Below are 19,346 nucleotides of genomic sequence, written 5' to 3' on the forward strand. Positions count from 1 at the left end.
CTGAATACATCTCGATAGTTAAACGAGTCACTTTGGAAGTTGTATTTCGCATTTAGATTTTTCATTTGTTTTTATACTTTTTCATCAGTCGTGTGAATGTACACGCACTTAATATTATATTCCTATCACTCATTCGACGCTCAGAACTTCTATCAGATACATTATTTCCGTAAATGACTGCACGTGTTGCATGATCGTGTATATGAACGTTGCGTGCGCGCGCCGTTTGTTACTATTTACGTTCCTAAGCTTATAAGAATTAAATGACAATTGCGAGAGTGTCATTGTGCCGATACGTTCCGAGATTTACACTATTTATTTATTATCATACAGAACTTGAAAACCTCGCTGTTTTATGTTTCACCTCAAACGGACCGACGTGATACAATTACGCGCATCAGTTGTTGTTATTTATGTTCTAAATGTGTAAGAAAACATTAAATGGCAAAGAATCAAATGGATCGTGTTATTTTGCATCACGAGATCTCCATTATCAGTAATTAAAATTATAATTAATGTTAGACTAAGAGATCATCTTGACAGCAAGCTACGTCATTTTGTTATCATTTTGACATCAAAATGATGGCCGTCATTTTGATGTCGAAAGACGTAATTTTGATGTCAGCCTGCTTTCAGGGCACTAAACATTAGAACGTAGAGACGATTGAACATTAGAATGTAGAGAAGATTGAACTTGAAATATCCTAGACATATTTTCAGTTTTGCATAATCAATTGCGCTGTTGTATCATATCGCATTTCTACAGTAAATTCAACCATTGATCGATTAAATCTGTGATTAACTTATTAAATAATACTATTCTTTTAATGAATAAAAATTTAATCTTTTGTTGTTTGACAACGGAAATAGAAATTAAAGATTAAAAGATTTTATAATGAATTGTATTGTCAAAGATTTTGTTGTAAGCAATTTTTTTCAGCTGAATTAATTGGAGTTATTAATTATTGTATTGTATATGATCATATTCGTTTGAACAGAAAGATTAACTTTTTTTTATTTGATTTGTGAAAAGAACTTAAGGACGACGAGAATTGTACAATCAAAAATTTCGCTGTAAGCAGTTCCTATCAAACGAATTAATCGGAATTATTAATCATCGTATTGTATTATTATATTCGTTTGGATAGAAATATTAATCTTTTATTATTCAACTTATAGAAAAAGAGATTAAAGATTAGAGATTAGGGAGATGAATATATTATATATATACAGTCAGAAATTTCGCTATAAAAGTAATTTTCGTCAGTCGAATTAATCGGACTTACGATTACTTACATTTTCATATTTATTGTATCATATATATATATATTTTGTCAAAAAGCGGGCTATGGAATATTTGAAGGAATACAGAGAATTTTTGCAAAATCATACAGTTGCTATGACCGAAAAGTAGAAATTCGCGTATCCCACTCGCCGTCAGCGACGATCGATCCAAGATGGCGGCGGCGCGCGGGCGCCATCGCGCGGCAGTGCGCCGCGAGCGGTCTCCGCGGAACGTGTAACGTGTGTGTGTGCGCGCGCGATCCTGACGTTTTTCGCCTCGATCAGCGGTAAGTAGCCTTTATTTACATGCCGTGCAACAATAGTTACATAATTCCCAAGACGTGTCGGGCGCTCGCCGGTGGCGGGTGCGGGTTTTCCGCGCGCGATAACCGAACGGGAGACGTCTCTGCCCGAGAGAGAAAGAGAGAGAAGAACGTACCGAGAGACGTGAGGCTCCTACGCGCGTTCGTACCACCCTATCGCGACGACCGCCGCTGTCATAATTCGCGACATCGCGGTTTATTTTTATCACGAGTCGCAGACGATCGTGGCCGACCCGCGGTCGAGCGAGATCAGCGAAATTACGCGCGTTCGTCTCTGCTCCGCGTCTGATCTCGCGGATCTCTCGGAGTCTCTCTTGACTCGCACAGAGAGCAAATTTGTCGCGAAAACGACGCGGACTTCCGGTCGTTCGTATTCCGGCGATCACTTCGCGTCGTGTTTTCCTCCCTCGCGACGACGCCTAACCTCACTTACAGGCGCGTTCTGTCAATTAGTAAGGGATGCGCGCAACATCGCCTCGGTTACCGTCCGTGACATTGCCCTGGTTCATTCATAACGTGCGATTAATTGCGCCTCACCGTGCCTGCACAAGATGTGCTGTCAGCTGCTGTTAGTTGCTCGTGACGTTGCTTTATTTACGACTCTCGCCGCGATTGGCTGCGATGTAATGCGCCGGCTCGAGAGCCTTTCAATTAATAATTTAGTTACTTACTAATTTCGTCTTAACAGTAACTGCAAAGTGGAGTAATTATTGTTTACATATTTCCAAGAGAAAATTATTTTTGCTTCTTGCACTTTGCATCATTTGGGACATCTTTCGTGTATAATAATTTGTATAGAATAATATTATTTCAAATATAATTTATATTTACATTTAATTTATATACATTTATATTAAATTATTTAATTAATTAATATAAATGTAACTTATATTTATGTCTAATTGAATCAAATTTACTATTTCCTTACATTTCTTTTTCAACTTCATGCACGTAAAAATTTATAATTGATAAAGTCAAACGCAAGAGAGAAATTGTTTCAAATTTTCACGCTGTGAAGTAAATAATATGTTTTTAATTTAAAAAAAGAAACGAAATGCTAAAAAAATTTAGAAGCCGGATGTATTTTTCACGCCAAAGCCCTTTCGGAACAAAGACGAATACAAAAAAGTAGACACCTATATTTGTATGTGTGTGTTTATTACCGAGTAATGACGTCAGCATGAACAGGTGGTTAATGTCAATATCCTCATATTCATCAAACCTTCAAGAAGGCCCACAATATTCCACAGAGGTTTCACTGTTGACGTTTTTTTTCTCCGGGTTTTATTTTTGTTTTATGCTCGTGCAGACGAACGGTGCAGACGAACGGTAAATCGCACGCCGTCTCGAGATTTAAATCGATTTCGCTTATGGCCTGGCTGCATATTGCGATCGAGATTAGAGAGAGACTAACGCCCGTATTCATAGTCAGGCCTTATATTTAAAGCTTCCTTAAATTTATCTTCAGATGCTCTACGAATTATTTTATTGGCTACTGAGCATCTAAAGATAAATTTAAGGAAGCCTTAAATATAAAGGTTTGACTACGAATACGAACATAAGGGCGGTAATCCTAGTCCGTTCTCATTTCAAAACTGTCTTAAGTAATGTCTTAAGACGCTAATACGGTCCTCTGATTGGTTCGTGACTTCTTAAGATGGTCTTGAATATAAGATTTGACTACGAATACCGGCCTAAATATTTTCATTGCGGTTTCAGCGCTAAAATTTCAACCAAGGGTAATTACTACAACTTTTCAGTGTAAAACTATTTAAAGCAAAAACGGTTTTTTGTCAAACGCAATTAAATTAAAATGAAACTTCTCTGACGTATGAGACTCGTGAGAAATAGAAGGAATATTTAATAGAACGGCTAATCGTCGATTTGTAAATGAAATTCACGACGATAGACACTCCCTCGAGAATCTCCTTGGAGAAGCCATCGCGAAACTGGTTCAGACACGTGCGTAGCACGCGTCGGAGCACGCGCCTGTCTGGAATCGCTAGATGCAACACAATGCATCTATCTCTCAGCCGTATAACCAAGAGCACTTCACCGTTTGCCACCGAAGTGAATTACCTGTCGCCGAGAAGTGCGACGCACGTGCGATTACCTCGCTTGAATCGCGGGGACACTAACCGTTCCATTGATATGAAAATTCATGAAGGCGTTCTCTACGATCATTTCGCGGTTGATTTTAACGCGCTGTACGGACCGCCTCTTAATCGAAGTCACTCCGAGGCGTCCAAGGAACCAGTTTCGGCGATGAGAGATCTCCTCGTACCGTTATTTTTACCCGTACACGTATGAGGTTGCAACGAAACACATGTTGCGATCAGCACGTCCGCCCGATAATTTGGCCGACGATATTAACACAAGGTATTCGGACGGACAAAATATTGCTTCTCTGACAGCGCCACACATATGGAACATTATTTTGTTATGATTATCTAATTTAGGTTGTTTAAAATTTAAATTTTATTTATTGTTTAAATATAATTTATTTAAATTTTTTAAGTCATCTAATGAAAGGCAACTGATTCTTCAAATTGATAGAATATAAATTACACAGAAAAGTTTTGCTGAAATATCTAACAATTTTTAGCTAGATACAGATCTGAAAATAAATTTTGTTGGACTATCAAAATAATTATGTAGAACGCTCAAGTTTATTGCTAAAATATCAAAAATTTTTTGCAGTATTATATGTTCATCGTGTTTGAGTCTTCTATGCAAATATTTTGATGGTCCAATAAAATTATTTTCTGCATTTAGTTACATTTTAGATTTTTCAGCAAATCGTTTTTCGGTGAAATATTTTATGTAAAACTCGTATTACGATAAACTAAAATAAAATTTTCGCTTCTAAGGCTACGGTCCATTTAATGCTACAAATGCTTCGAAGAATTTTTTTGATTGATCAATTAGTAAAATTCTTTCTTTTGAATGGTCAATCAAATGCTTCAAAGCATTTTTGTAATGCCAAGTGGACCGCGTCTAAAAATATGAATATTGAAGTACGAATCTCGGATGAATATAATAAGCAATGTGATCTTCGTAGCAATGACGGAACAATTTAACGCATCATTTATATTGATGTAAAATATTAATATGTTCGTGTTCAACATGCGATATCTTCATTCCTCGTCCTCGTTATTCGATGCATGAGTTACTCTACCGCTCTAAATTGAAGCGAGAATTCCTAATAATGATCTAATGTCAATGCTAATTAATTTTCCCATGTCATGTGTAAATTATTGAATTGACCACGTCGGTATTAATATACTGCATTTTGTACGTATGTGTTCAAAAGTGTAAAGAAATCTTTACATTTTCTCTTCGCTTCGGTTCTTTTGCTATCTTTCTCTCATTCGCTACTATGTGATAGAAAGTTGTAAGATGTCAAACTTATCGCATCAGTGAATACGTGACGTATATTAATCGGATAAATATGTTTGAAAATGTACGTATACTTTTTCTTTGTCGAACAAATCCGGTTGACTAAAAGCAATTAAGCGATTAATAGGATGAATTAACAGTTAGGCGGAAAAGCATTATCATTTCTCCTATCCTATAAACAAGAAAGGAAAGTTCATAGTAAAATATATGAAAGTATATAGTAAAATACATTTATAGGGACATTTTTATGATTTTATAAACAAAGAATCTAATATCGTTCCCTTACTTCAAAGTGACAATTAAAAATATATGATTTTTTAGTTATTATCATGAATGAGTTAAGTAAACATTATTCTATTAATCATCAAAATTGTTACTAAAAAAAGGGATAATTTTTAAAGATATTGTAAAACGAATATGACAAAATCATTTAATTATGTTAGAAATATATTCTTTTTACCGATATTATTTGATTAATCAATAATTTTCTCTCAAGTTAAAAATAATTTTTTTCTGAGAAACTTAATTTTTTGGAGTTGTGTTACTTTTGAAGTAAAAGAGCGATGCGTAACCCCAAAATGGACGAGAAACGAAATTGTACTATATAGGTACGTTAAACTTTTATTTTCAGTAATGAAAGAGATTTGATTCAGGGCTTGTCTGAAATTTTTAAATGTCATACATTATATCCATGAGATATTATCAATTCAGTGATTTAATCTGCATGCAATTTTCGTATGGAGATACAAAGTAGAAAGTCGCCAATTTTGTACGGTGCGTGTAACTTACGGCGTTTTTTTTTTGCAGCAGCGGTTGATTCTTTTCACGCGAATTTTCTTGTCGTTGGTAATCGTCCAGCAGAGCGGCTCGCGATATTTAAATGTCGCGTTTCATCGTATTTAGAGTGTGACCAAGGTGGTGCGTACAGTGCATTCTAAATGCATAAGTTCCGTCAAAGTGTTCTCATTAGTGCAATTAACGGCATTATAATCGGCTTTGAGTAATTACAGGTCGACTGAATTCGTATCTTTTTTTAACTTCTATTTTTCAGACATTACTATAAATGATTCGTCGTATTCTCTATCTTGAGCAAGCGAGAACAAAGATTTCCGGTTCTTTCAGTAGCGCATCTTACAATTGCCAACCGGTTCTTAACAGAGGATTCCTTCTTCGCCTAATTGCCTCTTGATGTGTGAAACGAAGTGCCCTACGAATTCTTATATATAACTTTTCTTGTCGGTACCATGCTAGTTTATTGATCTTTCTCTTTCGCTTTCAGAAATTTTATCGTAATAAACTGAATGTAATGCAGTGTTTTAGAGTTAAGCTTAATATTAACATATATTATATTATTAATTACTTATCTAAGAGATAAATTTTCTAAATTTTCAATTCTTTCGAATTTTGATCTTTAAGCATTTTTATTGATGACAATATATTAATAATATATATTTTTACAAAAGACTAACATTATTAATTAATGTGTAATGTAATTTGTTTTCGTATGAATCATTTTAGAAGAAAATATTAGCGTACTAAAAAAAAATAGGTATTATTAAGTACAATCCATATCAATCTCAATCAGTAGCTTTAACGTTAGAACATGATAAAAATTGTTACAAAGCAATCTTTTTGAATAAACAATTTCTGACGTTTTCAATTATCGAACGAGATTTTGTTTAATACTAATTTTTGCTATTTGTCTTTTTGAATACCGTTTCGAAAAAATTAAATCGGCTTTTATTCTGTAAAGGATAAGTTGAGAGTGAGTCGAGGCTGAGCGATTTTTCTTCTTTACGATAGTTAAAAATAAACATTCCTTATTTTTGGTATCGATATTGGCCAGTCGAGCGACTTTAGACTTCTTCTGTGCTATAATTGTACGAGGCGATATTTCATTAGTACGGACTATTATCAAGATCAAGGTTGTGGAAGCCCGGCGTTTCGGAATTACCGTAATGAAGAAACTCGTTGGTCACACGGTTCGATGTTGCGCATCTACCGCAATGACCTGCCGGGCAACCGAGGCAACAACATAAGCTCGCTTACGCTAACATACAGATGCGTAAGAGCCTGGTAAGGTGAATGTGCCTCCTCGGAACCGGCGCGAGCACCTTCAGTCGGACCTTCTTCCTCTTCTCGACATTGCGGACGATGCATCGGCTGGTTCTCCGCGATCTCGCGTGCACTTGCAGTCTACCGCTCGTCGAAACCGTAACTCTTGATGATGTTCTCCCGTGGGATCGTAACTCAGTATCTCAGAAATGCAAGGATTATGATACCTTGCGATTGACAGCATTCTGAAACGTCAATTCCAAATAAAAGTGAATAGCGAGTATTCATTTTTAATTCATAATAAAAATAATATGTGTATTAGATGTACCGTGAACGACAGTATTTCATGTAATTATCAAGAGCTTCGGTCGGAATTAATTTAATTAGTGCAGTGAATAGTTTTTGGTGAAATCGCGAGTCGTTATCTCGGACAAGGTCGTTAACTAGCAAAACGTGGTGAGTCATGTGATCTGAATTCAGAAAACAATTATTCGCATGTCGACTAGCCGATCTACGTGACTTGCTTGCCGTGCCAGTTGTCGTATTATGTGTCTCGTCGATCCTTGTACGCCAATTGTCTGTGGCGCGTGCCGGCCAATGCAGATTGGAGTGCGCGGTTCTCATTGGCATCTCGGTATTCATTCTCCAAGAAATTGACCAGGCTATCTTAGATCACAGATCTAGGGTCGTCGACTCGGCGTGTATGATAAATTCCAGAATAGAGCCTCCAGGTGATTCACAATCGTGTTCGGATTTACATAATCGATGCATTACAGTGTGCCGTACTTTAATCGGTGATTTTGCGAGCAATCTCCTCGACGTTTTCCTATGTAGAACAACAAGGGTGATTTTCAAAGTGAAACTGTGACAAGAATTTATTTTACGAAGGAATATAAAAAATTGTACTGGTGTCATCGAATGTCAATTCTTACGAATGTGTCACGCAGAGAGTTGAATCATTATGCGGTAATTGTATATACGTTTCAGAACGTATAAAATTTTTTCATCCGCGAGATATGGGACACAAGCCTTACCATGGTCGTCGTAATGTCATCGGCGATCGCTGTAATTGAGGATTTCTCGAAGGATACACTAGGAAGGTACGAGAAGCATATTATAGTCGCACTATTACGCTGATCTCGTTCCCAGTAATTATGGTTCGGTATAATTAACCACGGTATTTATGTATTACGACGTTAAATTAGCACGTGCTATCACGTGTCTAATTACCAGACGCTATAGCGTTACTATATCTATTGAGGAAGCACTTTGAAAATAATCGTTTCAATAATCCGTGGCACGATTATCCTCTCAAAACATTATATTATGTGAATTCGGTTAGAACGGACAACGGTAATAAATTTGGAGCCGTTACGCATTCAAGTCCCACGATACGCATTGACCGAACGCAAATTGTTCCAAATGGTTTCACGTCTAGTCCCGTATGATTCCCGTGCGCGATCTCATTTTTCAAGCGTCTTAGATAATTTGTTTCTTGCAGATCATCTTTTTTTCTTAACAATATCACGGTAGTGAAATACGAGCGATCGGTTCCGATTCATCGCTCGCCCTGAAAACACTTTTCTGCGTCATAAGAAATAGTCGTAAGAAGGAATATTTGCGAATGGGAAAAAAGATTCGCGTGTTGTCAGACTAGCTGTTGTTTTTTGGGTCGGTGAAATTCTGTTAAATCGTTTCTCCTCGGAGAAATGAACGCCTCACGACGACGTGTCGTTCATGCCGAAACGCACATGCCGGTGGATCGAAAGTACGTTTAGTTCTGATCGTGACGACGCATCACGTGGCCGGACATCATCACAAACTTGGCCTCAATCTTTCAGCGAATTCTTCATAATACTCATACATCTTCCTGGAAGATGTACCGATAATTGTATCTCTCGAGAGAGAGATTCATAATGATAATAATACAACAACATAGCAATCTTAATAACAGAAGTGTGGGTGTATGCAATAGAAACATTTTATTTTATTTATCGAATACATAAAAATTAATTTTTTAAAATTGTAGATCGGCTGATGTTTAATAATCATGAACCGAAAAAATCTCGTTCTATTTCATGTAACGTTAAAAATACAAATACATTAATAGCTTTATATTGTGTAAATAGCTTTAGTAAAAATTTTGTAGAAATTGCAGAAAACGTAATCTCACTGAATCCCATATTTTGCATTTTAATTTTGAATTTTCGCGCGCTTGTAAATACTGGTTCTCCAAAGTTCTCAGTTTTCAGTTTGCAGAGCTAAAAGATATTATATAATATTTGAAAACGAATGCTCTTTGTTCATTTGTTCTAATATATAATAATTAATATTGGGCTTGATAATCATGTCACAGGGTAGAAGTAGACAAATTTTATTTGTTACACCTGTAAATAATTTTGCCATCCTTATATTTACAAATAGAATTTGCCGTTATGGCATAGAATTAAGTTCACAGCAACTTTTTCTCTTCGTGTTCGTATTATTATAAATATACGGTAAAGAAAGATATTTGAGACAATATATATTTTATATTAATCATCATTTAAGCATAAAATTGATCAGTATAAATATGACTTATGTTGATCATTTTTTCTGTGGCATTAGTTAACAGTAGAGAAATGAGGAAATCGCGGATTACTCAACCAATGGACTCGTTTTAACTTCTATAATAAATTCAAGAAGACTTCCAGCAATGAATCATCGATAAACAAGTCTACTCCGAGATTACATGGTATTTATATCGCTCCGATAATATTTGTGCTGATTAAACTCATGTCATCGTCATTATACGACGTTATAAATTATTGTCGGAAATAATATCTAAATCATTTTTTTAGGGAAAAGTCGTATTTCAATTCCATGCAAGTGTCAGTAGCGTAATTTTTAATGTGATTTGTTTCTTTAACTCATTACGACAGATCGTAATGAGTTTATGATAATAAAGTTGCGACATTGATAAATGAGGTTTTAAATGACTGCAAGAACTTTGGTAAATGTCATAAATCGATTATTCGCGCTAAAATAATAATAGAATACCTTGAACTCTTTTAAATCTTTTTATATTGCTATAGAAAACGATCTTATCCCCCCCCCCCCCAAAACCCCCCCCCCCCGATTAAAATAAATCAGCATTTAACACGCGAATTAAATACATTCCCAATTAAGATGAAAACGCGATTTAATTAAATCTTTTAATTAAATCTGACTTTCTAAATTTTTGTTTTTTTATTTTAAATAAAAACATTATCTTAGGTAAAATATTTTTGATATTAATATGATATATTCTCTAAAAATCTTAAATATACACATAATCGTTTACAATTATACAATATATTTTCTTGTATTATCAAAAATATACGACACACATTTTACACATTTTCCATTAAATAGAATATTGATTTTATTCATGAAAGAATTAGTGTAGGTGCAAGGCGCAAGAATTATTCATGTATTTCTCCTTGCTTCTTACGTCAGAATTCAATGTAGCTGGGAATCTATCAAGGAACCTTAGCATTTCATGTTTTTGCAATATGGTGTAAATGATAAAACTGAAATTTTAACCGAAAGTCACACCGATTTACGTGGAGTTAATCGCATTCTTTACGGTAAAAAAGCTCTTCCGTTTTAAGACCGTCAGCAGTATAATTTCGCACACAAGCATACAAAATGCACGACTCTAATTTATTACACTTATACATGAGCACGGTTTAATGTCGAGACAGCGAGGCAGATGAGAAAAGAATCGTCTGACTCGAAGTGGGCGCACGCTCAATTAAGGCGCGACCACACGTGGGGAACCGTCGTGCCGCGTGGGCCCCTCCAGGCCAACGACGAAGAAAAGGGGGATTAGTGCACGCTCAATTAAGGGGAGCACCTAGCCCGGAACGGACATTGCTCCAGAACACGTCGCGCTGCACCGACTTCGTCAAGTCCATTCTTACATTCTTTGCTTGGTACTCGTCAAAGGCAAAAGCTGCAGTTAGAAGCAATTAATGCGACACTTGATGTCAACAATTTACTTTCTATACATAAATAGACGATATTATTGTAAAAGTAATGTATTTTAATATTCATTTTTAATGTTAATTTTTAATTTTTACTAAGAGAATAATATTATCTAAAAATGTGTGAACGTATTTATTTATTTATTGTACTATTAAAAATTACTTATATTTTTATGAGATTAGAGAGAATTTTTTTTAGAATTTTTTACAATAGTCTATATAAAATAAAAAATATATATAGAAAAATATAAAATTAAAAAAGATTTATTAACAAAAATATTATAAAATATGTAGAATATTATTCATTTGTAATGAATATATATTTTCTAATACATGTGCACATATATTTTTCTCAACTCTTATACTTTGACGAAAATCTGTTAATTTTCCATTATTTCTTCCGAGTTTTCTTTGAATCTCATTCTACGAAACGGTACAATAAATTAATTTCTGCATAAATACCTATAAATCCTTTTCGAAACTCATGCAACGAACGCGGTACTGTTCAATTAGACTTTACATCATGAGTAGCAATATTAATTTGCTGATAATTACAGTTTCATAGGCAGCTCGTAGTGTGCAATTTTCTTCTTTTTTCGTGAGATAGTCCGATACACTCGCGGAATTTTGTCGGATCTCGTGGATTTGCCGTTATTCGTTCCGTCCATTTCTTGACTTATGTGAGTCTGCAAAAAGAGCTTGTGGGTGAATATTGGCCTTCGGCAATGAAATATTCGCGGTTGTGAAGATATATTTCTTCGACGCGGAAGTCGACCTGGCAGTAGATATTCCGAAGAAGATGGCTGCGTAGGTAAAGGTCACGTAGGAGGTCACAGGTACTCCTACGATTGGTTTTATCGAAGATGTCGAGCTGCTGTAAGATTTATTTCGAAGTCACTCGTTAAAATTCTTCGTTTATGCAACGCTCGGTATTCGCTAACTCCGCAGCTGATTCGTCTCCAGGTGCAATTGAATTTAATTGGATATTCAATTAAATCGGTCACCGTGGAGAAAGAATTTGCGTACCATTTTCTTCAATCTTTGAATCGATTTATGATAACGAATAATCGAACAAATGAACCGAAATATATAATTTAAATATTGAAGCAAAGATTTTCAATAACATTGGACGATTAAATCGTGCACTGAGAGATTAATGGTTTTATTAATAATTTTAATCTTATACGCAATTTACTTCTCGTTTAACGGATATCGGATGTTCGGCTATCGTTGATTTGCTTTTATGCCTCGTGACGCGACTATACGGGTTTACTCTCAGAGACTCTCAGGGAGATCGATTTTCTGGCGGGGTGATTATTGCACGTGCGACGCGATCTCGATGCGCGTCGCACTTATTCTCACGACCATAATCGCAAAGGTACAACTACTTCCGGCCGATACGTCGGCGCCGTCGCGGCGGCATGGCATCTCGGCGTCCGGCGACACTGATTGTGAGTCAGTGCGTCGCGCGACGTCACTCGCATATGCATCCTCGACCACGTGCTCCGATTTCGTTCTTGTATCTTGCTCTAAATGTTCGCGTCGCGCGTGTAATGTGCGTTGCTGAGGAATTTTGGAGCCTCCTCGCGTGAATGTTGACCACGACGTACAAACGCGCGGCCCAGAAAACGTAAATATGTTAATTATTTGTGATAATTATACCCGGTCTCTTTTTCCTCATTCTCTTCTATTACCGATATCTCTAATATTTTTAGTCGTATTTTAAATAAAAATTTTCCCTAAGAATCAACTTGCTTAGTGATACGATCTTCCAATCAATCTGATTTTGAGTTGGGTTACTTAAATGAGTATATTAGCTTCCTTGTATCTCGATTTCGCTCATTTGATACACGGATAGTTCGATTTCTACGTTGCAAAAATCTTAATGATGCGGTTTTACTTTTTCTCCGTAATGCAGTTTTACAACATCGTTAACAGTTTCGTTTTTGCACATAATAAATGCACCGATGAGTTATCGTTAGATATAGCAAAGTTTTATCGTGTCAGAAAACGACACTATTAACAATGCTTTTACTCTGATTATAGACAATCTCTTCATGTGATATATATTACAATTATTTACGATTTTCTATGAATGCGTAATTATTGTGGAAGAAAACATGAATTTTTTATTAAGTTTATTATATACCTATGCTAAATATAATCGAAATAAATTCTTTGAATTTAGCAGAGGCAGCTTGGCAATTTAAAATCATCTGATTTAATTTAGCGACGAATTTAACGCTGACGAATTTAATTTAACGTTTTATTCACTGAGAATGCGCGTTAAACTTAGAACTTGTAGCGATGTGATATTAAATTTGGTATCAGTACGTTGAACCTCTCCCACGCTAGTGATAAGAGTGAGTACGCTTTCTGCTTTTTCACCAACCAGAAGCAATATTTCTCTAAGAGGGAATCTTCTTCGCGGTGCAAAGAAACCATTAACTATCCTGTAATAGAGGTATTCAGCGGGTCAGCTTTGATCCCGTAAGCCGAGACCAGTACCGGTATTCGACGCTTGATTTACCTACAGAGATAGGTCACGCGACAGTATTCTCTGTTTTTTTCCTGCAGGCAATGTAAATTCTCCATATTCGCGCCCAGCTTCCACCAGATTGCGAATTCCGGGTTTTTTCAGAGATGCTGTTTGCATTACTACAATAAGGTCATATTTTGCTTTTTGTCTCTTGTTTTAAAAAATGAAAGGATTCCTCGAAATATTTTATTTAAAATATCTAAACATCTAATTTTTTTTAGTATTTTATTTAAAGTATTTATCTAGGTTTTCATTATTATAATCTGAAATTGTACGCACAGTTAACATAATAGTGTGCGAAAACCTCTCTCTCTGGTAAATAAAAGATTAATTAGATTATTTTCGCACATGAAAATAACATATTTAATTTAATATAGAAAACTTAACGTTGCTATCTTAATATAATACGATTAATATAATACGATGGATATTATTAAATTTGTAGTAGCGTCAAATTTTTTATGTTAAATATTTTTGATGTTTCTAGATCAAATGATTGGTTCAACTGTTATTGAGAACGGATAATCTCGGACACCCGCAAGTAGCCGGCTTATACATACAATATATAAATACACAGGGCAATCTTGCGCTACAAGTATTCTTGGCATGAGACACTACTATGTCTCTTAATATTTCAGCATTAATATAAAACATATGACAAAATTACTGTAACAACTTAATGTTATTTATAAATATTAATTTATTAGAATGAGAATTTATAGATTTCATATATGTACTTCCTATAATTGTGAAGGTTTCATTGTTCATTTAACCGGAAAAATCGATATATGTGGAAAGCAAAGTGATCTGCGAAAGCGATACTCTCCTCTCGTTTGCATACTTGATTAATTCTGTCCTGCGGAAGGATGCGCCGTTATATTGGATTGCCTCAAAGGTCGTGGTATAAATTAACAAACGATCCTTGCCGCCTGCGTATATAACGTTGAACGAAGGGAACAGAATATGTGAACGTCGGCAAGTTGGAATTTCCCGAACGCAGGAAATGCGGTGTCAGTCACGGCAAAGAGTCAAGGAGATGTCAAAGTTGAAGTTGGGGACTGGGGAGGGCGGTAAAATGCACTTAGCAACGAGCTCGTACTTACGAATTGTTCTCTTTGAAATTCACTAGTCTGCACTTCTTTCGTTTGAAGTTATTTTCACTTTTGCGAATTTCAGTCTGAGATTATACGTCTTTTATAATGAAACCATCTGCCGACTAAGAAACTTCGACACGCTTCGATTATCGAACAGTGAAGAATGGACGTATGAAAAGATCTAAGAATTTTCTGCAGAACACAAACAACTAATACATTGAAGTTTCTCTCCGTCTTGAAGATCTGAAGTACCAATTGCACCAAAAACTTCAACAAAGTCTTAAATGCTTAATAAATGTCTTACATATTTAAAAGATTGTACATGGAAAAAATAGGGCAAAATAGATTAATTTTAAGTACTTTTAATCTATCAATGATTTTGAATATTTATATCCTTATTTCGAGGATCTTTTATCTTATTCCCTATAATCCCCTGTTTTGTAGAATTATAGAACAATCTTAATTTTTTAAAACTCCATATAGTTTATAATCTAAGAGTTTTCCAATCTTGAAAAATAATTTGTTGAATGTGTATCTATATTAATTCGCAATATGTGATGTGATAATGTGCTACATACATATTTTGACAGATAATTAGGATTCCTCGTTGACTTAATTAATGCTTAATTGTAACAAAGTTAACTCACCTGTTACGAGTGTAACGGCCGATTCTTTTTATCGTTATTATGCCAAACGTTGTGGAACATTTGGCCAACAATTCGTAACTTCCGTTTGACTTCCTCTTAAATTTCAAATGAATCAATTATACGTAACGATTATATTTAACATCTGTGTAAGATGATACAAATAAAGCTGTCACTATTACATCCTAAATTTATCATTAAAATTCTTACAACGTCATTAACTTAAAACAACTTGGAAGAGGACGCATCTAAAGATTCTTTAAAAGTCTGGTTACGAGTCATAGTTTTGTATGTAAGGTAATAGTTTTAACAAAATCACGTGAGAGAGAAGAAAACATACGTTTACTATTTCATTCTCTTTCTCATTCTGTTGTTTTTTTTTTATATATTTCCTCTCTCTTTTCTTCTTTCTCTCAGGAATTGTTAAAACATGGCGGACCAATTAAAAATGACTTTCGCATGCCAGACTCTTATCAGAAGATCTTAAGACGCAACAAAACTCAGTCAGTTTGGGATTAATATAAAAAAGACCGAATTTATTTTACGATGTAATGTTCACGCAACAGTGCTGATGATTACATCGTTGTAAACACGGTGCGTGCTTTTTATGTCTCGTTTCATAACTTTCAGCTCACTTTAAACGCCTCAGTGCTCCGTTACTTCGACGCGTTATAATAAGATAAGTTTACGACCTGCTACAACCGGCAGCTGTCCGCCATGCATTACGTATCCATTTGAAGAGACCAATGATGCATCTCGATCAATGTATCTCGCGATTACCATCATTTAATTTCATAAAATGTTAGCAGCGAGTTATTATTTAATATTTGTTCAATGTGACTTGTGAAACTTGCTTAGAACTTGCTATTCAATCTTATTGGCGTAAATATAAAATAAATATAATTCTACTATCAATTTTTATCGCGTTTCCAACTTTGTGATATTTGTTTTATTAACAAAAATAACGAAAGATAAACATTCGCGTATCGAGAACAGCTTTCCACGGAATCGAAGAAATTGCTTTCCATCAAAGCGAGATGCATCCCGGTGCCGAGTCAGAAATTGTTCGATCAGTATTTGCCCTCCTTTTCCGGTAGGCATTCGCACATTTTAGACGGCGCGATCCCCGCGTTCGGCTCAATTAACTCCTAGCAAATTGTCTGAAATTGAATTTTCGTTTCATCGTTTCATCGCTGTGTATGCTTATCGGCTACAATCAAAGTTAGGATTATTGGTGAAAGTGTTCCCAATTTATTCCATGATGAAACTTCATGATTTTGGATATATAATCTGAATATTATCGGTCTTTATTTAATTGTGAAGTTGTGTTCTCTTGATTAACTATCAAAAGGATGTTTTAGATTTACACTTACAGTTAGTATTATTAATTTTATATTGTGCTATTAAACCGTTTACTTAGGTTAATAATTTTTTAAGCGCGTTAGAAACTTAAAATGAAAAGATTATACTAAAATTATTATAATATTGTATAAATTTGGATAACTTTAAATAATAATTAGGAATTTTATGATAGATATGATAAAATTTACAGCGCGTTAAAAAATGTAACGAAGAGAATGTATGTTTCCATAAAATACATTTATTTAAGACTTTAGTACATACACATAGACTTTTAACATTGAAATAAAACATTTTATTCCTTATTTAGAAAATTGTATATAAAAGTTCAACTACCGAGTGGACGGAGGATAAAGGATGTGCGCTTATAAAAAATTATGCATGCACACATGAGAGTAATTATAATATATAGAACATGAAAATCATTATAGTCAATCGACTCGTTATTTCAAGGTAACGTGGCAGGAATCGATAACAGTATCATATATATAGAAGTGCCTTACTAATAATAAACTGATGACACGAAAACATGTCATAAAGTGGCGTATCACTTGGATAGTTATTGTAGTATCTATAATCTGGTTAAATTTAGTAGAATAGCTTGTGTTTTCTTTCCCGGCGAGTAATTGTATGCGTCTGAAGTATGCGTCTGCGGTATCATCGGTGCCAAATTGCTCCGAACACTAATCTTTGTGAATTTCATAGTCAGGGACAACAGAGATATCGATGTTAGAGACATAATTTAGATTGTAATTAGGGATATAGTTAGGGATCGAAATTGAAGGCTCAATACTATGAGCTGAATTGGAGTTTCTCAGAAATTCTGAACTCCTCCAAATCGTTCGAAGAATAGTTTGGAGTATCCTTAGGAATTGGTAGGATAATTACCATAAAAGAATTCACATATCGATGGAATATATTGTTTAGGTATGTCCGGTTCGAAAAAACGCCTTACTTCATCGATATCGGATGTACATGAATTCTTTTCATTTTTCGTTACCGGTGCATCAGTAGTACTCGAAAACTTTTGATGAAAAGGAATGTGTGAATTCATCTTGTTTTGTCTTGCCTCAGCTAGGTTGATGCCCTTATCTTCGAGGAACTTCAACAGCTACGTATATAATGCATTTTATTAATTATTTGTAGAAACATATTTTTTTTCTCTCTTTCAAAGAATGTTATATAAGATATTTTGTACCATAAATCCTATGAATATAACATACTTTACATTGCAGAAAAAAGTATTTTTCAATATTAAAGTTGCAGATAGTGAATTCTATTAATCAAATTTAGATTGAGATTTAATTGGAAAATATTTATGTAAAAGATCCCTATTGTTTCAGTCGTAATAGTTAATTAAATTTCTACAAATTGGACAAAAATATCTTCTAATGACATCAATTATATTAACATTAGAATCTTTACCATTGTATATTGACATAGGACATTAACGTGTGCACTGATTTTGGAACGTTTCGAAGATAAATAGGATATCATGTCTTGTCTTGCCCAGTCCGATAGAAAAGGGGTTATGCCCAGATGATCGAGTGACTTTAATAGCTATGTACATAATGTATTTTATTAATTATTGTAAAAACATTTACTCTCTCTTTCTAAAAATATCATATAAGACATTTTGTATCATAAACCATACGAATATTCAACATATGAAATACGAAATACTGGCCATAATGATTAAAGTCAGATCTTTTTAATGCTTAATATTTCAATATGAATTACTATATACTATGTATGTAGATGCATATATACCATATTATTAATCATTCGAATGAATATTATATACTTTACATTGCAGAAAAGAGTATTTTTCAATATTAAAGTGGCAGATAGTGAATTCTTTTAATCAAACTTATTAGATAGAGATTTAATTGGAAAATATTTACGTAAAAGATCGCTATTGTTTCAGTCGTAATAGCTAATCAAATTTCTATAAATCGGCCAAAAATAATTTCTAATGACATCACACAAATTATATTAATATTAGGACTTTACCGCTTGATATTCATGTAGGAGAAGGAAGTATGAAGCCTCTGGAGTTTCTAGTAGCCTTGGAGTTTCTATTAGCATTTTGATAAAATCATCTGACAACGGCAGAAATGCATCTCGGTATTTGATATTATGATCGTCATTCGAAGGTTTCTCCGGAAATTGTTCGAATCTTATACGTGTAGAAGGCCTATTGCTACGAAGACATAAATTTCCGTCATTAAAAACTTGTTCATTTTCCTGAGAATTCTCATCGAAATTTAACGTGCTCGGATTAGAACGAAATTTGATAATCCCCTGTTGCATTGTGTTTTCGCTTGTATGTTGTTCAGGGAACCGTATATTTTGTGGATGTATGCCTAATAAACGTGGTCTCATTATATGGTCGATATTGATCTGACGGTTCTTCACATGCTTATCTGTAATTAAGCAGTTTACACTGACAGTGGATTCATGTTAATATCGATACACTAATTTACGTTTGCCTTTCATTGGAATTCATATGCATATAAATTGGAGTTGCGCGATTTTCGCGGAAATAAATAGGACATAGATAGCACATTAAATTATCCTATGGAGATATCGAACTTTATTTTTTTTCTTTAAGATTTTTACCATTAGTATCAGTAGGCTCG

At 34.6% G+C, this 19,346-nt stretch overlaps 1 protein-coding gene across 4 annotated transcripts in view; it reads left to right on the top strand.

The window, feature by feature from the left end:
- The first annotated feature begins 1,507 nt into the window (after window positions 1-1,507).
- Window positions 1,508-19,346, top strand: part of LOC108725589 (WD repeat-containing protein 47) — a 73,003-nt gene continuing 55,164 nt past the window's right edge. The window contains exon 1 of one of the 4 annotated variants that reach the window (XM_018452704.1): window positions 1,508-1,571. Coding sequence is in view for 2 of the 4 variants with exons in the window: in XM_018452701.1 (XP_018308203.1) it covers window positions 12,661-12,698 (38 nt within the window). In the remaining 2 variants the exon portion in view is untranslated. Of the gene's footprint in view, window positions 1,572-2,123; window positions 2,176-10,975; window positions 10,994-12,597; window positions 12,699-19,346 lie in introns of those variants that run through there. The other 3 variants (XM_018452703.1, XM_018452705.1, XM_018452701.1) reach the window with 3 other exon arrangements.

This window comes from Mycetomoellerius zeteki, unplaced genomic scaffold (genome assembly GCF_001594055.1).
Source record: "Mycetomoellerius zeteki isolate Tzet28-1 unplaced genomic scaffold, Tzet1.0 scaffold35, whole genome shotgun sequence".
Lineage (NCBI taxonomy): Eukaryota > Metazoa > Arthropoda > Insecta > Hymenoptera > Formicidae > Mycetomoellerius > Mycetomoellerius zeteki.